Source organism: Erinaceus europaeus, chromosome 3 (genome assembly GCF_950295315.1).
Source record: "Erinaceus europaeus chromosome 3, mEriEur2.1, whole genome shotgun sequence".
NCBI lineage: Eukaryota > Metazoa > Chordata > Mammalia > Eulipotyphla > Erinaceidae > Erinaceus > Erinaceus europaeus.
The window spans coordinates 146,395,677-146,418,122 of NC_080164.1; the positions used below are offsets into that span (position 1 = coordinate 146,395,677).

Consider the following 22,446-nt stretch of genomic DNA (forward strand, 5'->3'; position numbering starts at 1 on the left):
TTTGTATGTATATAATGGTACCTGCCCGTTGAAGCACAACAGGAAAAAGAAAATGGAAATAGAATCACTAATTATTTTAAAACACCATCTCAAAGACAAGTCAAATTCTTGCTTTCAACCATGTACATTTTACCATTTATATATAAGAACAGATTCTGGAATAAAATACACATTTTAAAAAGTCAGGCCCATACTATGTTTTCATATCATAAAAAGCTTCTTGGATATTTTTTCCACCACAAATTTAAGCAAAAAATTAGGTTAAAATCTTTTCCATGAAAAAGACCAGTTTTATCAACAACTATGAAAAGAGTCATCATTGTAGATCAGGAGGTGGCTCACAGTAAAAGTATTAAACTCTCAAGCATGAAGTTCCAACTTTTATCCCTTGCATCACCTTTAACATGATGCTCTGCTTCTCTCTTCCTTTCTCATGTCTCCCGCATTCTCTTTATAGTTAATAAATCCAAAAAAGAAAAGAAAAAAGTCATCATACAAGATGGGGGAGATAGCATAATGGTTATGCAAATAGAGTTTATGTCTGAATCTCTGACCTCCCAAGTTCAATCCCAGAACCAGCATAAACCAGAGCTGAGAAGTGCTCTGGGAAGAAAAAAAGAAAAGAATAATAATAGTAATAATATAAAAAAAGCCAGCCAATGAAGTAGACAAATTCTCACTGGGTCTGCAAACCTTAGGACATCATGGTAAAATTTTAATTTTTAGTAAATAGGGTCATTATTTTAGCGACTATGGGACCAAGTTTAATACCTTAAATGGTACATAAATTAGTATGTTACAGCCCAGGAAGTAGCTCAGTGGATCAGAACTTAGATTCTCGAGGATAAGGTCCTGAGCTCCATACCTGATTCTGCATGTGTCAGATTAATTCTCTGATTCTCCTTCTTTCTCCTTAATATCTAAATAAGTATTTTTTAATCTGTTATCACTAAATTAATCTTATTACATCTACACTGCAGGTACTAGAGTCATGGTATATAATAGGAACGAGCAAAGAATTTGATTGATGTCTGATGCATCTACAGAGAATGGTCTCTTAATTCTAAGAGCTAGAGGGAAAGAATTACAGCCTCAGTTTTAAAACAAAAACAAAACAAAACACACCACCTCTTAAGATCTTTCAAGGCATTCATTTCCCCCCTTTTCTTCTCTGCTTACTAAATAGAAGGTATCATAAATTCCTTTTGCTTATCTTCACATTCTTATCCTGGCTTAACAAGTGGTACTGTCTCCAACCTAAATTTCAATAAGCTGCCTTCACCACTCAATTCATTCTAAAATCTTTTTTCTTTTGCCTATCCTTGAACAATTCAAACAGCCCTTGAAGTACAAACATGTAACTTTATCTTCAGAAGGATGCATCTTGAATGTTTTTCCACAACCTGTATGCTATATGGTTGGAGACTTTGCAGTTATGTTTACAATAAACGCCACCAAATGAAGGGAGAAAATGATTAACTTGTGAGTAAGTGAAAGGACTACTCCAAGCCTAGCTCTCCCAGCTCTGGCTGACACTGGGAGAAGGTCCAATGAACTGCCCCAGTCCCAGAGGACCAGAGAGCCCTGGGAGAGCAAGCTCCAGTCCACTGGGCATAATGCACGAGTTAGCAGAGCAGGGAGGCTCCTGGGACGCGAGGCATTCTGGGACTAGTTTCCACAGTTACCCACGTGCACCCAACCCAACCACGGCGCGGCCAGGACTACAAGTCCCAGAATTCCGCGAGACCGCTTTTCCCCTTCACACCCGGCAACTGGAGCCAGACCCTAAAGGGAAATCCTAAAGCGCTCTCCCCGCATGCCTGGAGAAGGTCTGCCTCCCCCGGCGTTACGTGGAGACTCAGACTTTGCCATCCCTTTGGGGAAGCAGGTCTCGAGGTACCAACCTCCACACCTGAAGATCAGAAATTAGACAACTGCGTCACAGACTGCCAAACCCATGAACCGCCAGGGACCCTGAAACCTCCCTGCGCACCCCCCTAATCCACCCCGGCCTCCAGCGCCCAATCCCTCAGGCTCCCACGACCAGTGAAAGCCCGTGGCACGCACCCCTGCCCCGCCCCCCAGTCCCGCAGCTGGAGCCCGCACCAGCGCTGACCTCGCTCGCTTCCCGCCGATCGCAGGGAACAGCCAGGGAACAGCGGCCAGCTCGAACCTCGGGGCAGCTCCCCCGCCCCCTTCATTTCAGTCCCGCCCCCTCCGATCCCCACACCCGAAGCACAGGGCTCCCCCACTCCAGGGACCCTGCCTTGATGGAGATGGGGGAGTAAGCCTGTCCCCCCCCAAAAAAAAATTAAAATACACAGAGACTGGCATTCCCTCCACAGCCCCTGGTGGGCCGAACCTGGACCTGACAGTCCTCCTCCAGCCCTGGCCCCTCCCAATCTCCCTTTCCACCCAACTAGCTCTTCACCACCCCCACCCCGCCCCATGGCACCTCCCCTGCCCCTGCCCCCATCCGGTCACCCCAAAGCCTCCCCATCTTCTTCCTCTACCCCTCACTCCCCATCACCCTACCCTCCCAGCACCTGCTTCAACCTATTCCCCACGCCAGGTCCTTCTCCCCACTCCCAGTTATCCCACCACCCCTTCCTATGCCCCTCCTGCCCGGTGGACTCCCCAACTATCCCAGCACACCCCAAACCCTCCCTCCACCTCGTTCTCTCATTACCTCAACCCTCCCCTCCCAGCTCGCCCTCCAGCCCTGCATGGTGGGGGGCCACTCTCCCACCCCATTGTTCCCCCCACCCCCGCCATCCAGCCCTCCTTCCATTGTCCCCGCCCCTGCGCTCCCTTAGCACTCACCCGCCTTTCTCACTGAGCTGCCCGCACCTTTCAGCCCCTAGGAAATCCTCACCCCTACGCCCCCGACCGCTCCCTCCCTCTCTCCCTGCTGATGCCACCCCCCCCCACCCCGGCCCAACCCGCTAGCGTCCGCCGCTGCCTCCACCTCCATTCACCCGGGACACTCGGGTCCCGGTCCCTCATCACTCGTCCCGCCCCCCCTTCCCCCAACACTGAAATGGAGCCAGTCCCCACCCCCCTCACCTCCGCCCTCCCCCGGCAGGCCGGCCCCTTCCCCCCACACCGCCCCCGCCCCGAGCGCGTCACCACCCGCCCGGCCCGAGGGGAAGGGGTGGCTCCCGGGCCGGGGCTCCCAGCGTTTTGGGGCAGGAGGGGAGGGGCGGGGACTGCGGGAGCCGAGTGGAGAGTGTTCGCAGCGGCCAGCCCCGGGCCTCTCGATCTCTGTTACTCACTGACAGCGGCAGCATCCGAGTGCATTTTCGGGCAGCTCACAGCCCGCTCACCGCCCAGGCTCCCGCGCTAGCCTCGCGGTCCCCCACCGGCTCGCTGCACCTCGGCTCCACTGTAGACCCGCCGCCCGGCACTCCCGGCCCGCCCACTTCACCTCCACCATTGGCGGAGCCTCGGTTAAGGGACCGCCCCTCCGCGTCTCTCATTTGACAAGAGGAGTGCGGGAGGGCCGGTCCCGAGCTGGCAAAGAGGCCCCACCCCCCAAGGCTCGGACCGATTGGCCCAGGCTCTGCGTCCCAGTAACGCCCCCGGCGGAGGCCTCACTCTAGGGCAGCAGGTTGGCCCCTGCTGCTGTCACTCATCCCCGGGGGTCTGAAAGCGCGTGTAGGGGCGAGGCTGGGGAACAGGTCCACCTTGACCCTGAAGCCCCGCCCCGTCGCGGACGGGATTGGTGGAGCTGCACACTGAGAAAGATGGATCTGCCTCTGAAACAAAGCACGCGAAGTCTTCCCTGAAGAAGGGAAAACGCACTGTTGGGGCAGTTTGTATCCCAGTGGAGTAAGGGGATCAGCCCCTCCCAGGGCTCAGCCGGCTAGTCTCACAAGCTGTCTGCTGGAGCTTAGTCTGCGCTGGGCTGAATCCGAGAATCCTGTGGCTAGCTAGTTCCTTCCTACAGCTGAAAACTAGGAAAAGAATTGTCGTTTCTTCCTATGCAGCAACATCTCTGGTGAGGAGCACACTCCCGTATTTTCTACAACAATCCATCTTCTCCGCTTTTCAAACGCACCTCTTTTCCAGAGTCAGTACTGTTCTCCCTCCTTCCTCACAAATGGATTGTTCTAAAGACTTCCACTAGCTACAAGCCATTGTAGGCACTACACAGCTGTTCACCCCAGGCAGCATTCAGGAAATCCACCGCCAAGCACTGATACTCAGTCTGGCATGTCCGTCCACGAGCTCACCAACCCTCAAACTAGAAAAATTTGCACAGAGACAGTCTATGTCATCGACGCTGAGAAACTGTCCAGAAACCGAAACTGGCTGTTAACTGGGAGAGGAAGGCATTACATGAATTCTAAACACTTGAGTTTTCTAAGTCAAGAAGTCGCACCAATTTCTTAAGTTGTGGCCAGTCTTTTTGTGGCCAGTCCTTTCAAGTCAAATAGAGGAAGAATATTTGTAGATGTTTAAGGACGGTAACCTCCTACCCCAACCATAGCAAACATGCAGGATTGATTTTCCTGTATGCCAGGGCCCCACAAGCAGCCAGAGCACTCCACTGAGCCCACCTCAGAGAATGGATGACCCCACAAACTGGTAGCAAAACAACCTTCTTGATTTTAGTCTTTTATAGTCAAAGTTTTTTAAGCTTAAGGTTTCTGGGGTTAGGATTTCAAATAAGGATATAAAATCAGACCTTTGAAAGAATGCGATAAGCCGAAGTTCCTCTGTACAATAAGACTAACGTAAAATTTTAGTCTTTCTCTGATAACTTCTACTATTCCGTTAGTAATGTATATCCTCACAACATTTTATTATATTTTCATCCTTGTTATATTCCTATCATTCAAAAATATATTTGGGGGCCAGCAAGAGAGCTCATCTGAGAGGGAGGGTGCCTGCTCTACCATGCAGGTCACACAGGTTCAAGCCTAGCTTCCATTATATTGGAGAAGACGTTGGTGCTGTGGTGTTTCTCCCTTTCTCTTTGCCTTTATCTCAAAAAGTCAACCTGGGGCAGTGAAGCCCTGGCAACAAGAATAAAAATATTATTATTATCCAATTATAGAATCATAAAGCTGTATCTGGACTTATTTTCTCCAGGTTCCTTTGCAAGACAAGAATCTCATTCCTGTTAGGGGCCTATCCTGACAGAGTTATCAGACCCAACAAATGGACAGGCACCGGACACCTCCGGACTCTGAGATCATCCTTAGTTGGACAGGCTAATTGTAAAAATATCCACACTTACTCTAAGCGGTATAATTTCTCCTGCAATATTTATCCTTTTTAATGTTTTAAACTTATTCCAAATCTGAGATAGTAAATTGTATGTAGTTCATATAAGCACATTAGTATTTTCTATAGTTAATAGTTGTACGGTTTTGGCAGCTTATCATAGTGCTTCAACAATTGAGACATTACTTTGTACAGAAATGGACTTCCTTCCCAGCACCTTGAAGTCAAAATATGTTAGCAATTAGTTTGTTTTGGCTAGCATTTGTTCTACTAATTCGCTTACAGTGAACCTTATAATATATGTAATAGTTAAGTTACATGAGGGACTGACTACCTCTAGTACTCAGCATACCTTGGATGCATGGTGTTCACAAAAATTTATAGAATGTAGGCTTGTTGTTCCTTGGATTCACTTTTAGTTAGGTCAGCTGGTTATTTTCACAATTTGAAAAAAGACAAGTAATTCACACAAATCTTTGTAGTGGATCAGCTACAGTTTGAAAACTGAGGCAAAGCTCAATTATTCTCATTCAGCTAATTCACACTGCCCCACATATATTTTTAGTAAAAAATATTAATGACTTAAGGTCGTTTGCAAGACTATGAAATTACAGGAGTATAGTTCCACACTGTACCAAGTGCCAAAGTGTTTGCCTCAGTTATTTTATTAATAGTAGAACAGATATAATTAAATAAGAAGCACCTAGTATAGTTCTTTAAAATAGTAGGCACTAGATAATTGCTTTTTTTGTTTGCCTCCAGGGTTATTGCTGGGCTTGGTGCCAGCACTATGAATCTACTGCTCCTGGTGGCCATTTTCCCATTTTATTGGATACAACAGAGAGAAATTGAGAGGGGAAGGGGAAATAGAGAGGGAAAGAGACAGACACCTGCAGACCTGCTTCACCATTTATAAGGCTTCTCCCTGCAGGTAGTAACAGGGGGCCCGAACTTGGATCCTTGAGCAGGTCCTTGAGCTTTGTACTATGTGCTTAACCAGGTGTAATACCACATGGCCCCTGATACCTATTCTTTAAAGTGAACTGAATGTTGATTGTTGTGTGAAATTTTAGATCTAGAAGGAACTACGGGGATTATCAAATTCAACTTCCTTGTTTTAATGATATGAGCCTTAAGGTCTAAAGGAATTAAAGATCTAATCCAAGTCACTCAGCTAATTAACAACAAAGCAATACACACATTTTCCTGCTACTAGTTCAAGGTCTTTCCTTTTGCACCATACTGTCCAGTATCCAAGTTTCAAAATCCAAAAATGGATAAACAACTCTTCCTTTCCAGCTGAAAGTTGTCAATTTAACACAAATTCTGAACTTCAGAGCTGTAACAGTGTCTCCTTTTCAATAAGTGATTTTTAATGTACAATAAGTGCATTTCATTCCCCCAGATAACTTGATCCCTGTAGGTATGTTTACTGAGCTAATATTACACTTCTGTGCATTTATATTTAAATCCTTAGAGAAAAAAAATGTTCATCGCCTTGGGATTGTAATGGGTAGAGATATTTGAGGATGCAGTCTCTATGCCATTTTCGTTCATTGGCTACGGCTTGAATGAAATATGACTTACCTTGTGGCAACTAATATCTAATTTAATTGGGATTTCTCTAATTGTGCTTAACCATAATAATTTAATTAGATATTTTAAATGCCCTAATTCTAGATAAGAATTTACATGGATAATAATAAAAAAAACAATAGAGCAGACTTCTTAATAAAGTTTTAAAACTTTTATCCCATGGCCCAGGAGGTGGTATAGTAAATAGATAGGGCATTGGGCTTTCAAACTTGAGGTTCCATATTCAATTCCTGGCATCACATTAATTAAACAATTTTAAAGAGGCTCTTTCACCCAAATTCCACAGTCCTGCATGCTTTCCATGTGTACTTGAAGTTAGAGATACTGAATGGAGAGTAGTATAGTTCTCAAGACAGAAATAAAGTTGGGCCTGCTCAGACAAACAGATAAATGTTCCCCTGGGAAGATATGAACAAAAGAACACACAACGGGGAGGAATTAATTCAGCCACAGATTACAATGAGAGAGTAGAATATGCATCAATAAGACTCTACAAATTCTATTGTTCTGTAGTTCTTGAAAGCTAAGTGGCTTTCAAGAATATTAAAATGAAAAAAAAAAGAAGGAAAGAAAAAGAAAAAAAGATAAATGTATTCAGAGAGGTTAAGATAGTTCATTTCTCCAAACTCACAGCCAACAGACCCAATTAGTGGCATTTTTAGTGCTTCTCTATAAGTGGCAGTACTTTTTTTTTTTAGGGTATTAATGTTTTACAGCACAGTCATTGATACATGAGTACAATTTTATTATGCACCAGGACCCCACAGTTCTCTTTCACCTCTCCTTTGCTTTGAGGCAATTTACCATGGTGAATCCACATTTCATTTTGTGTTTTCCCTCCCTGTTCCTATTTATTAAGTCCTGCTTATAAGTGAGATCATTTGATATTTGTCCTCCTCTTTTTGGCTCATCTCACTTAGCATGATGTCCTCTAGTTCCATCCAAGATGGCTCAAAGGCAATAACCTTGTCATTTTTAGCAGCTGAGTAGTATATATAGATAGGTCATGTACATATGCCAAAATTTTTTAGCCACTTACCTGTTGTTGTTTCCAGGTTTTGGCTATTACAAATTTAGTGGCACTCCATTTTAAAGTACCTTACTTATAGATTATTCACTTAAAGTATCAGAACCTATTGGAGTACAGTACCTCCAGTTTACAAAAAAGCTAAGGTTTAGAGAGCTTCAGTAACCTCCCTGCCAGGTAACTGATAATAGTGCCCTAGGTAGCAAACTCTGTGTAGGATATTCCCATCTGGATTTCAGAGTTCCTTCTGTTTTAATGGGGGCAATATATATCCAATATAATTGAGGGCCTTATTTATAAGGACGATAGATAGATAGATAGATAGATAGATAGATAGATAGATAGATGATAGATAGAGTTTTAAAAGCTAGTGAAATGGGGTTTCTTCCTAGAGTTAAACATCTAGCTCTTCAGGATGCTCTTATAGACATTATAAAAATAATGAAAAAGGTTATTTCCAGTTTACTAAAGTTTCTTCTATTTGCTATTTTTGACTTTAACAGTAACTATGTACATCATAGTATGTTACTAGTGAGATTATTTATCCAAATTATCTAGTAAGGCACTTTGAGTATCTACTTTGATACAGCAGTTGAGAGGGGCAGTCTCTTTAGCCCATTAGAACAAACCTTTTAATCACTAACGCCTGAACTGTTATGAACAAGCTTTCGATTTTTAAGCTTTTAACTAGATAAGAATGTCACGTTGGACCTGGAGAGACAGAGAGCTCACCAGGTGGAGAGTGAGGAGTAGTGCATCAGACTTGCATGCCTGAGGCCTGGAGGTCCCACGTACAGTCCCCAGCACCCCCAAGTAGAAGAGATCAGCACTTCTCTGTCTTCTTTATATCTCACTAAAATACACAAGTAATCAAAACACAAATGGGTGAGGCTTAACCAAACAGAAAATACAGGCTGCAACTTTAATTAGCTGTGATCTCTTGCTGTAGATCCAGGGACTCACTAAAGGGGAGAGGGGTAAAAGGAGGATATGGTCCCAGTGTCCTATGGTGGAGGAAGAAGTCAAATTGATGAAGGAGGTAGTGACTGGCATCTGTCATAGGGAGACAAGAAACTGCACACATGTGACAATTGTCTTATAAAGCATTCCCCCCCAATAAAGTAGCCTTTAATAATCATAAAAACAAAAACAACTGCATGATGAGAAAAAGTCCTGAGAACATTTATAATAAAGCATACATGTGTATACACATATGCACATACCCAAGTGACCTCTTTATAATCACTGTTACTTCATACAATTGATAAGCATGGGTTTATAATGCACATTTCAGAGACTTCCATTTTTTCATCAGCCTCCTTTGGTTTTATAATGTATCTTCAAAATAAAGAACTTTAATATATGGAACTCTCTGAAATCAGCTCTACACTGGATATTTAGTTTTAGGTGAAAATGCCTTCATCTTCCTCCCACCCCCAAGCAGAACATAGGCTTTTTCAACGCAATGGGACTGGATTAAAATTCCATAGGCATCACCACTTGAAATTATAAATTACTTTGTATCTGTCTCTTGCTTTTCTCGTCTGCAAGGTAATGAAAATAATGGGATGTAATTCATAGATATGCTGTGAGGTTTTAATGAATAAGTATGAGTAAGGCACATACACCTGCCTGGTTTGATGAGTGGCAGCTGCAACACTCACTAGATTCATTACCCCTCAGATCCAGCTTGTCACCCCAAATCTCTTTTTCCTCTGAGCTAGTCCTTGGCTCCGCATTCACTCTCCTACTAATCTGACATTCTCCTAGAGTTCACAGTGCACACTGGGTTAGCATACAAAGTGCCCGTCAAGCAGGACATAACTCCAGTGTGAAATTAGCTGGGTTTGAAACTGAAATGTAAAGGGTTTGAAAAAATGAGTGCCCAATGTCCATGTCCTGTCATTCAGATTGTTTGGAAATTAAATGAATGAAAATACTGATACACAATGTTTAAATAGATATAGGAAACTCCCATGAATATGAAAAAGATGTGTACTGAGCAAATAAGTAGCTTATAATAAATAAACTGTTAAGCTCCATGAATAGAGGCACATGTTCCCATAGTAAATTTTTCTTCCATACACTTGGAAGTAATATTACGCTTCCCTAACAGATTTTTTAAAATATTTTATTTATTTATTAATGAGAGGGATAGGAGAGGAAGAACCAGACATCACTCTGGTTACATGTGCTGCTGGGGATTGAACTCATGACCTCATAGCTTGAGAGATCAACACTTTATCCACTGCGCCACCTCCCGGACCACGACAGATTTTTTTAAAAGATTTTATTTATTTATTTATTTATTTATTTATTTATGAGAAATATAGGAGGAGAAAGAGCCAGACATCACTCTGGTACATGTGTTGCTGGGGACTGAACTCAGGACCTCATGCTTGAGAGTCCGTTGCTTTATCCACTACGCCACCTCCCGGACCACGAGAGATTTTTAAAATCTACTATAACAGAGACAAAATTACTGTTGGGCCAGCTTGGATAAAGACTCAGACCTGGGCTGATGAAATAGCTCAGTTGGATAGTGTGCTGCTCTGAAATGTGGACAACTCAAGTTAGAGCCCAATACCCACTGCACTGAAGAAAGCTTTGGTGTTATGGTCTCTTCCACTTACACACTATTTCTCTGCTCATCTATCTCTCAAGAAAAGAAAAAAAAAAGCTTTGAGTTTATATTTTTAAATTTTCTTTTAAAATCTCTTAGCTTTCTTAATGGGAATTTCCATCATAAGAAGGGGGAAGCTAAGAATATTCAGATTAAATTTTGATATTGGTATCTCAATTTTACTTAGCAATGAGAGATAGCTTTTTTTTTTTGCTTGCCCTACATGTAGAGAAAATTAGAAAATTTCATCTATTTTTAAAACCACTTCTAACTTCCAGGATTTCTTGACACATTGCTATTAGATTAGCATTAATAAGGCTTAATCCCCTCCCCCAGTCTTCCTCCAGCATAACTATGGTTAAATGGATGGTTAAATAGACACTTTATCCAGGTCCTTTTATTTTGCTAAACTCACACCTCCCTAGAAACTTAACAGAGTCTTTGAATAAAAATGTATTTATTACCACATGTTCCTCTCTGAACTGGTTATTTTCACCTTAATTGAATCAAGTTAATCAAGTTCTAATGATGTTGCATTAAATCTGATCTCAGAAGGTATAATTTTCCTATTGAATCTAAACAGTTGCATGACCTTTGTAGTGAACTTTCATAAATATAGCATTGCTTCCTCAGTTACTTCAGCAAGTCAGGAGTAGATAGAAAGAATAAACACTTTATTTGGCCAACGGCTTCCATGTGTTGCCATGATCTTCATTTCTCCTAGCCTTCTCTAGCCATTTCCCATGAATACAATGTCTTTTTAACACCTCTCTCAGGACTGTTCGGGAGGCCCCATCCATCTCCAGCACTGATGGCTGCACAGCAGCCGAGCATCTCATTATGGCAGAGTGAAGCATTCTGGGAGAGTGGATGGAGACTACTGACAGCAATAGGAAATGGGGGAGGGAAGAGGACAGGAACTGTGGAAAATACATGCTCACTTCCTTGGAGCTGGTGGTAACCTGTTATGGAAGACTACTTCTTTCAGAAAGGAAGACTATGACAGGTATCAAAAACCTGTGACTAAACAGATTCCAGCCCCTTACAACCTGCTTTACCCCAACACTCATATCTGAAACCCTGATTGATGCTAGCACAGGAGCTTTGTTTGTGAGAGGACAGCAATGAATCTCAGCATTTGTGGGGAAAAAGAAATTATGGTTCCAATACAGAAACAAAAGCATTTGGAAACACACACATCCATGCAAATGTGCTGGCACACACAGGTCTTCTAACATACCACATTGAAAAGTATCTTCTTTCAACTAACCTGAATGCTAATATTTTACTTTGTTGCAGTGCCAAAACCAAAGTAAGTTAATGCAAATGTCCTTAAAATTGTGGGAGCCACAGCCTCTTCTACAAGTCATTACAAATTGTGACCCAGTGGTGGCAGACCCAATTGAGTGTATACATTACTATTTGCAAGGACCTGGATTCAAACCTGCAGGTGGGAAGATTCATGAGCAATGAGACAGTGCTACAGGTGTTTCTGTTTCTTTCTCCCTCTCTATCTCCTCCTCCCCTCTCAATTTATCTCTGTCCAATTAAAAAAGAAAAGATTCATTAAGACTGGTAACCTGGAATGTGGTACAGTGGACAAGGCATTGGACTCAGAGGTATGAGGTCAGGAGTTTGATTTCTGGCATCATATGTGCCAGAGTGTTGCTCTGATTTGTGTTCTCTCTCTCTCTCTCTCTCTCTCTCTCTCTCTCACACACACACACACACACACACACACACACACAAATAAGTAATTTCTTAAATCGTTAAAAATAACTTTCTGTCAAAGACTGAAACCTAACTATGACCACCTCATGATGCCCTAAATTAAGAGCCCATAGGTTAAACATTCATTTGAGTTTAAAAGAACTTCCATTGTAAAATTCAGGCAATTTAAGGGGTAGTGGATGGCTAACAGTAACTTCACTAGTAAGACATTATTTCCATTCTGTTAACTTTCCTCCTGAGTCTTGACTGGCATCTGAGCCTCCACTCAAGTAATGGGAATACTGTTAAGAACTGGTGGGTGAGATAAATAGGCCTTGGAGCACTGAGGGCAAGAAGGAAAGACTTGACATGAGGGGGAGGGCAGAGAATGACATTTTTCAAAGCAATTTGGAGTTACTGGACAGAGAAATCAGAAAGGAGATGACAGAAATAAGTTTCATCTCTTTCCATTTTTTTTTTTAAACCAGAGCACTGATCAGCTCTGGTTTATGGTGGTGCAGGTGATTGAACCTGTGACTTCGAAGCCTCAGGCATGACAGTTTGTTTGCATAACCATATGCTATCTACCCCTGCCCTCTTTCCAAATTTTTTTCATACATATCGTGCCAGGAATTGAACCAGGAACTACAGGCATGCAGGTTTGATGTTCCACCAGTGAGGTGTTCCTGCAACTGCTTTTTTTTTTAATTGGGGGTGATTAACGGCTTACAGTAAATACAGTTGTTGATACATGTGTGAATTTCTTAGTTTTCTGCAAAACACTCTCACCCCCACCCCCAACTTAGGTCCTCCTCCACCATTATGCAACAGGGCCTGAAATCCCCCCTCCACCCTGTATCCTTAACTTTGGTGCAATACATCAAAACAGAATATTCACTGAAAAAGAGATCCAAAAGGTCACCCAGATTTTCACTGGGGCTTGGTGCCTGCACGAAGAATTCATCACTCCTAGCAGATATTTTTCCTTTTTTGTCCCCCCATCTTTTCTTTTTTACTGAATAGAACACAGACAAATTGGATGCCAGGTTGGTGGCACACCCACACATATAATACTAAATGCAAGGACGTGTGCAAGGATGTAGGTTCGAGCCCCTGCTCCCCATCTGCAAGTGGGACGTTTCATGAGCAGGTGTGTAGGTGTCCTTCCTCTTCCCCATCTGTACAAATAAAAAAAATAGCTGCCAGAAGCAGTAGATTCATAGAGCTGGCACAGAGCCCCAGCAATAACCCTAGGAGCAATGAGAGAGAGAGACTGAGAGAGAGAGAGACTGAGAGAAGTGGGAGATAGAGAAGGAGCAAAAAAGAGACACCTGCAGCCCTGCTTTACTGCTTGTGCAGCTTTTGCTCTGCAGTTGAGGACTGGGGGTTTGAACCTGGGGCTGTGTGCATAATAACATGTGTGCTCAATTGGGTGAGCTACTGCCTGGCTCCAGAACTATATTAACTATTATTTTCTATTGCTTCTTTCTTTGTATATCATTATATAAAGGACTCTACCAGCCACACCCCATATTCCAAATCCTTTCACGTGAAATCTGCACTTATTTTTTCTATAACCAAACCAGACCTAGTACAGCCCCAGGTAGTCAGGGCAAATGCCATGTTCTCTACACATCATTAATGGTAACATGATAAACAGTTTCCCCAACTCCAGGGTTTGAAACATTATTTTCTTCCTTATTAAAAAAGCAAAAGCCAGGATCCAGCAACAAAACTGCATGGCCAACTATTTAAGAACTGAGCCCAGGGAGTCGGGCCATAGCACAACAGGTTCAGCGCAGGTGGCGCAAAACACAAGGACTGACGTAAGGATCCTGGTTTGAGCCCCCAGCTCCGCACCTGCAGGGGAGTTGCTTCACAGGAGGTGAAGCAGGTCTGCAGGTGTCTATCTTTCTCTCCCCCTCTCTGTCTTCCCCTCCTCTCTCTATTTCTCTCTGTCTTATCTAACAATGACAACATCAATAACAACAATAATAATAACTACAACAATGAAAAACAAGGGCAACAAAAAGGAAATTAAATAAATATAAAAAAATTTTAAAAAAGAACTGAGCCCAAAGTAATATAGTGGTTCTGTGGGCAAAATGACTTTATAGGATTCCCATTGCACTTGGGTCAGAACTGAGCCATCTGCCTGTCCTCCACTGCCTCACAGTGAACTTTATCTCCTTCTTCCCAGCTCTCCCTCCAGGTACCTGTCATTTCCACTTTTAAGACAAGACCCAACCTTAGCAAGTGAAAACAAGCCTCTCCATTCCATGTAATGAACAAGACTGAAGAAGACTGACATGACTTTACAAAACCTTCTTGTGGAAAATCACAGAAGGGTTGCCCCCAAGAATCATAAGGGGGACAGACAGATCATTATCACTATGATCAGTGATAATGGCAAAGGTTTAGCGTCAGTCGTGTATTTAAGAGACTCTCACCATTTTAATGACATGAAATGGAGATAAGTCTTACCTGTCTCCCTGAAATACTTTCCTGCTATTAGAGCAAAACTCCCTTCCCAACATCCAGTAGGGCATGCAAAACACTGACTAATTCACACATCCTAGAGATGTTTGTACTAGGACCTGTTTTGATTATCACTATTGACCTGTCCAATGTCTCATTCCTTCAGATATTTGTGGGTGACTGGACTGCTGTTCATGGATAAGCTACATTAAGGAGAAATAAAGATGAGTTATCATAGCACCCCTTAAAATGGCATTGCCCTGGTGGTGGGAATTGTGTGGAATTGTACCCCTCTTATCCTATGGTCTTGTTGATATTTTTTTATTTTATAAATTAAATAAATAAATTCACAGGAAAAAAGGCACTGTCATTAAAAACAGTCTTGAGGGAGTTGGGCGGTAGTGCAGCGGGTTAAGCACACATGGCGCAAAGTGAAAGGATCCTGGTTTGAGCCCCTGACTCCCCACCTGCAGGGGAGTGGCTTCACAAGCAGTAAAGCAGGTCTGCAGGTATTTATCTTTCTCTCCCCCCCTTTTTCTCCTCCTCTCTCCATTTCTCTCTGTCCTACCCAACAACAATGACATCAATAACAACTACAACAATAAAACAACAAAGGAAACAAAAGGAAATAAATATTTTTTTAAAAGACTAAAAAATTAAAAAAAAAAAGTCTTGAAAAATGACTCAACCTAGTACCTAACATCCTGTTTCCTGCTATCTTCCTACACTTTAAAAAAAAAACTTTTATGTATTATATCTTATGTAGAGACATGAGGAAGGAATTGAAAAGGAAGTGGGAGCTGAGAGAGAGACCTGCAGCACAGCTTCTTTGCTCTCAAAGCTTTTCCCCCCTGCAAGCAGGGACCAGGGGCTTGAATACAGGTCCTTCCACATTATAACATGTGCGCTCAACCAAGTGTACCAACACGTAGCCTCCCACTCTGATGTGTCTCTCTTCTTTCCATTTTGTACAAATTATCAGCCTTTCTCACCCAGCTGGAAGCTCACCTCCATTCAATCTTCCTTGTTTAAGGATGGCCACAGTCAAATCTTTTTCCACTCAATGCCTGGAACACTAGAACAGATTTTTTTTTTTTTTTTTGGCTCCAGGGTTATTGCTGGGGCTCAGTGCCTACACCATGAATCCACTGCTCCTGGAATGGATTCCCCCCCTTTTGTTGCCCTTGTGGTAGCCATGTTGTGGTCATTATTGTTGTGGTTGATGTCGTTCGTTTTTGGATAGGACAGAGAGAAATGGAGAGAGAGGGGAAGCCAGAGAGGGGGAGAGAAAGAGAGACACCTGCAGACCTGCTTCACCGTCTGTGAAGCGACTCCCCTGCAGGTGGTGAACCCGGGGGCTCGAACCGGGATCCTTATGCCGGTCCTTGCGCTTTGTACCACGTGCACTTACACTGCACAATTGCCCCACCCCCCACTAGAACAGAATTTAACTGAAACTAACAGAATCAGAACCTGAACAAAAAGAAATAGAATGTCGAGCTGGAAAATCTCAGAGGTGAGTTCATTCCCTCAGTCACTGGTGAGCAAACAAAGACCCAAGTGTACAGAGTAGCAACAGCTGGGTCTCTTCTCTCCCAGTCAATTAAGAATAACAAAGATCACCTGAAAACACAGTAAAACAAGACTCCGGGAATACTTTGGGAACCATCCGAGTTACAGTTGAGTGCAAACACGTGTAGCTCATGGGCAGAGAGGGCCTAAGGAGAGATTCCTGGGGCTGAAAGCTCAAATCTACTCAGGAGCAACTGGTAACAATCCCACAGTTTCCCAGTTGAGGTACCACCTCCGGTCTGTGTTTTACTAACAAATAAACTGCTGACGGGAAAAGAGGATCCCCTAAGACTCACCAAATGCAACTGTGAGTCTCCATTGCTACTGTCCCGGGAGGCTGGAGCAGCAAAAGGGAGGCCCTGTGCTCATATGGGGGCAGAGAAATGATCAGGCAACTTAGGAGAAGACATTGGATTGACTTTCTCGTGGTGCATCCCGTGAGTACCCATTCATTGGGGAAACTGACAATCCTTCCTAGCCGACTGAATCCACATGGATCCCAGTCACTTTCAAAGCCAGCAACAAGCAGCTCCTGACAGCTTTCAACCTGACGCTGTTGACTAGCTACGGAAGAAAGGCAAACGCTAGAAGAAGAAGGAGAAGACATAACCTCCCAGTGGTCTGGAAGTGGGGCTGTATAGTGGAAGCCTTTCCTTTACTTTATTCTTATCACTCACTAAAATTATGCAAGGTTTCTACTGGCCCTGAGTACACATAATCTGCAATTTATGCTAATGGATGGCTCTCATTTGTGTAAAAGTTGACTGTGGGTAGTCAGTGTGAGTGATTTGATAAGGAAGACTCAGTGGCTTTCACTCAATCTCTACACGTTAAGTGTCAGTGAATCACCTTGAAGATGCAGCTCTCACAAACTGAAAGTCTTGCTGGAAGTGAAGAACAGTTTCACTCTCACTCTGCAATGGATAATTAAGAAGGATTTTGGAATGAAGCAGCTGACATTTGACCACTGACTCCTCATGGGATATGTTATTTGACCTGTTTATGCATGGCTTATCTTTGAAGTGAGCACAGTAGCACCACCTACCTCACAGCACTGTTGTGAGGATTGAAACACATCATGTGCAAGTGATAGAATAGGGACCGCCTAATGGTATCTATATCTTAATCCCTAAAACCTGTGACTACATTACCTAATAGGGCAAACCAGACTTTGCAGATATGATTAAATTAAGGATCTTGTGGTGGGGAGTTTCTCCTGGGTTCCTCACATCTTGTGAATGCAAGGAGCCACTAGGTGCTGGGAAAGCAAAGAAACAGGTCTCCCCATCTCCCCAGAATAAACATAGCCTTAATAGCACCTTGGCCTTAGCTTCATAAAACCCATTCTGGACTTCTGATTTGACAATAGTAATAAATTTATGTTTGTGGTACTTTGTTACAGTATCCAGAGGAAACAAATACAATCTGTTACAGGACTTCTCCCATATGGTAAAATGTCATAAATTGTTGGGGCTGTTACTACTATTTTGATTTTTTTTTAATTTTTAAAAAATATTTACTTCCTTTTGTTGCCCTTGTTGTTTTATTGTTGTTGTCATCATTGTTAGATAAGACAGAGAGAGATGGAGAGAGATGGGGAAGACAGAGGGGGAGAGAAAGATAGACACCTGCAGACCTGCTTCACCACCTGTGAAGTGACTCCCCTGCAGGTGGGGAGCTGGGGGACTTGAACTGGGATCCTAATGCCGGTCCTTGCGCTTTGTGCCACATCGGCTTAACCCGCTGTGCTACCGCCTGACTCCCTACTACTTTGATTTTTTTAGTTCAGTCTCTTTTGTTGTAAATGACCAAGATGTAACCAATATAGCTTAGGGAAGAAAAATAATCATGAGGTGTTAAGTTTGAACACTTGGATCGTATATACCAGAGTGATGCCCTAGAGTGATGCCCTCTTTCCCTGTGTCTCACTCTCTAGATAAAAGTAAATCCTCGGAAGTCTGGCGGTAGCGCAGCAGGTTAAGCGCACATGGCACAAAAATGCAAGGACCGGCATAAGGATCCCGGTTCAAGCCCCCAGCTCCCCACCTGCAGGGGAGTCACTTCACAGACAGTGAAGTCGATCTGCAGGTGTCTCTCTTCCTCTCCCTCCTCTCTTCATTTCTCTCTGTCCAATCTATCAATGACGGAATCAATTACAACAATAAAAAGCAACCAGGGCAACAAAAGTAATAAATATTTTGTAAGAAGTAAATCCTTAAAAAAGAAACATAACTCTTATTTATGTCAGTTAACCTTTGGTAACATTGGTTTTGTTTTATGTCATTTTTCCCCCACCAGTGTTATTACTGGGGTCAGTAACTGCATGACACCACTGTTGGCACTTTTTTTTCCCCTTTTTTGATAGATAATGACAAAAAGATAGAATTAAAGAGAGACATATAAAGGAGAGACATCTGGGAGTCGGGCTGTAGCACAGCGAGTTAAGCGCAGGTGGCGCAAAGCACAAGGACCGGCATAAGGATCCTGGTTCGAATCCTGGCTCCCCACCTGCAGGGGAGTCACTTCACAGGCGGTGAAGCAGGTCTGCAGGTGTCTATCTTTCTCTCCTCCTCTCTGTCTTCCCCTTCTCTCTCCACTTCTCTCTGTCCTATCCAAGAACAACAATAATAACTACAACAATAAAACAACAAGGGCAACAAATAAATAAAATAAATATAAAAAAAAAGGAGAGACATCTGTAGCACTGCTTTACCACTCATGAAGATTCCCTGGTGCAAATGAAGACTGGGGCTTGAATCAGAGTCTAGGTGCACCACCATTTGTCCTTCTAAATTCACATTTGCAAGAACTCATCAAAAACAATGAGGACTCACTGTACTCACAATTTGTGTTCACTTCTTAAAACAGGTTCTAGGAAAAAGTTCTGATTAGCAGGGTTTATCTCACATGCTCATGCTAAAGTCTATCAGTGTGGCAGGGGGTAGAATGGAATTGGCCAGGCATGAATCACATGTCCTTTTACTGGGGTAGCTGTATTTGAACTTGTGGTTTGAAGCCCCACAAGAAAAACAAAGTTAGTAAAGAACATTTCTGAAAAGATAGTATTAATGCTGTTTCAGAGGAACAGAGGAAAGGAATGCTAACCAAGAAACTTTTATAAATATGTCAACTTCATAAGTATTAGTGTTGTTATTTTATAGGTATTTATTCATTCATTCAAATAATACATGTTTATTATGTACCATGCACTGTGCTAGACTCTGGGAATACAACAATGAACAAAACAGATAAAAAAAAAGTTTGTGTATAGCAATTCAAAGAACCCCAGATATTTGAAATACTTGGTCTTAGTCAAATGGCCGAGAAGTGATGAGATATTCAAAACAATCTTAACCTGTTAATATTACCATTTCTTATATTCCCCTACCATTATGGATTTCTTCTTTCAAAAACTTTTTTTCTTTGTGTTTTCAGTGAGATGGTAGATAAGAGGCAGGTAGACATGTATTTAGTCTGTAATACTGAGTTAATGGTAGAACTATGATTTTTTAACTGTAGGCATGATTTAAAGCAGTGGCCTTGCAAAAGGTCTAAAGTGATTGGATGGATGGATGGATAGATGATGGATGGATGGATGGATGGATGGATGGATGGATGGGCAGTCTACTGATACAGAAACCACGAGATCAAAATTTTACTGTTAGATCTGTGCTTAACTCTAATTTTGTTCAAGTCTTTTATTTTCCCTGATTTCTGTGTTTTCATCTGGAAAAAATAGTATAGCCAGCCACATAGATATGGACTGTCAACCTGGGGTTGTATCATGTGCCCAAAAGCCAGAAATAACAATGGCTTAAGCAAGATATGTATTCTCTCACATGTCAATATGGACAGTCCAAAGCTCCTTTGATAGCATCAGTATCTTCAGGGATTCGCCTAAAGGGTTTTTGTTGTTGTTGTTTTTTGCATTATCATCACAGTCCCCACAGAAAAGAGATAAAAACCTCCTGCCTCCTAGAAGTCTCACGCACTGCTTGCTTTATATCCTATTGTCCAGAACTTACTCCCAAGCGGGGAAATAGCTCAACATATTAGAACACAGGATTTGTATGCCTGGTTCTAGAGGTTCCAGTTTTAATCCCTGGTGCCACCATAAACTGATCAGTGCTGTAATTTCTCCTTTCAGAAAAAAAAAAAAGATGAATGAACCTTTTTTTTAAAAAAAAATATTTATTTATTCCCTTTTGTTGCCCTTGTTTTATTGTTGTAGTTATTATTGTTGTTATTGTTGGATAGGACAGAGAGAAATGGAGAGAGGAGGGGAAGACAGAGAGGGGGAAAGAAAGACACCTGCAGACCTGCTTCACCACCTGTGAAGAGACTTCCTTACAGGTGGGGAGCCGGGGGCTCGAACCAGGATTCTTATACTGGACCTTGCGCTTTGCACCACGTGCGCTTAACCTGCTGCACATCACCCAACTAACGATGAACCTTTTTGTATACTAAAAAAAAAAAAAAAAAAGTTGGTCCCATCATCATTCCCAGCTGGAAGGCAGAGAAATAGGTAAATGTATTCATTATGTCTGGGTACCTATGATTCCCATTAAAATTTGATGTCTTTTATGTGATTGTTTTTGGAGCAAAACTAGAACCTCAAACATGAATAATTTCACTTCTCTTGTGCCAAGCTTTTCATTCAGATATATATAGAGTACAGCAAGGGGCAGAAATGGAGCTTCCCCACAATGCCATGGGCCTCCCATATAAGGGAGGAACCATGAGTCCAGGCTGCTTCTGTAAATTAGAGAAGACAAAGCGTGGATTCTCTCTTGACCTTCCAGAATGAAAAAGCCAAATGACAGCCTTGGCTCAAACCAAGATTAGTTTCAGACTTCTGTCCTCCAGAAAGAGAAGCATGTCTATGGTGGTTTTTGTTTATTTTCAGGATGTGGTCTGGGGGAGATGTTTTTACAAAGGGCTGAGTAAAAGAAATGTCAGAGATAACCGGTATCACGATGATGTGTCTTGATTGTGATGTGTATCATAGAAAACTTATTACTAGCATACTACTCAGGATTTACAAACAAGTTATTTTAAAAACATCAGCAAATTCATCCCTGTGTTAACATTAAGTTTTCTTGAGAGGTGGGGTGAAATTCAACTGGAGGGAATTGAGTCAAATACAATGACAGCTCTATCAGTGCCTCAGTTTTCAATGAATTACAGCAGCTCAGGGTTGAGGCTTTTTCTTTTCTTTTCTTTTTTTCAGTTTTTCCCAACTTTCTGTCACATCTGAATATATTAATGAAAAGATGTCATGCATTTATCTTAGTGGCAATCGTCATGACACTTATCAAGGAAAACAGGTTAAACAACAAATGAGCTCGCAAGTGTTTATCAGCTCTAAAATGTAAGCAATTCAAGGCATAAAGAATTCTCCTCTGCATGAAGTACTTGCCATAGAATCACCTGGGAAGCTTGATAATGATATAGATTACTAGGCCCTCTTCATGTCAATGGAATAAAAATAGGTGGGGCATGGCCCAGAAACAAACCAATTGCATAAGCTTTCCAGGTGATGCTTATAAACACTGCAGGCTAGGAGCAATTCCCAGGACTCACAGAGAAAAGCTTTGCCAACACTTTTCATCACCTCCCATGAACTGTCTGGCTGCCAGGCGGAATCACACACAGCTGGAGGTAGAGGCTCCTTGCTCTATCAGGATCATCATAATGGGTTTTACTCGCTGTTCCTCACAACAGCGTGATGCTGAACTGCTACTGTTTACAGCAGCATCGACACTGCTCTTCTTTGCAGCTTAGAATTTCAGCGGAAAATTACTTGCAACTCTTGGAAAGGGGAAATATGCTGAATAATGTCATTCACTGCCCTCTCCGTCTGTCTGTATTGTCAAGGCTTTGCAAACTGTAATGGATCAGATTAGGGTCTCTAGAGGCTAATAGCTTTTCTTTTCTTCCTTCCTACCTTCCTGCCCTTTTTTTTTTTTTTTCTTTTTCCTTTGGTTTCCACACTAGTCAATCTACCAGAGCAGGCAGAACTAAACTGCTGATACTGTGGGGTCCAGTGTCATAAGGGAGAAAAGGAATTGAGCAGCTATTTTGCGCCCAAGATTCTACATGCTGCTGACCTACACAAGCTCAGTTGAGTCTTATAACAGAGATAGTCACATCTCACTTTATTCTCATTTTCCACAGTGACTAAGAAACTTCTTCAATTTATCCAGGA

The 22,446-nt window shown here is 42.5% G+C and overlaps 1 protein-coding gene across 3 annotated transcripts in view; it reads right to left on the reverse strand.

Annotated features, from left to right (window-relative positions):
• DCUN1D4 (defective in cullin neddylation 1 domain containing 4) overlaps positions 1 to 3,431 on the reverse strand; it is an 87,496-nt gene extending 84,065 nt beyond the window's left edge. For 2 of the 3 annotated variants that reach the window (XM_016184909.2, XM_007539698.3), the window contains exon 1: positions 3,276 to 3,431. In XM_016184909.2, coding sequence (XP_016040395.1) covers positions 3,276 to 3,300 — 25 coding nt within the window. In that variant the 5' untranslated portion in view covers positions 3,301 to 3,431. The remainder of the gene's footprint in view (positions 1 to 3,275) is intronic. The other variant, XM_016184910.2, reaches the window with a different exon arrangement.
• Between the last annotated feature and the right edge of the window lie 19,015 nt (positions 3,432 to 22,446).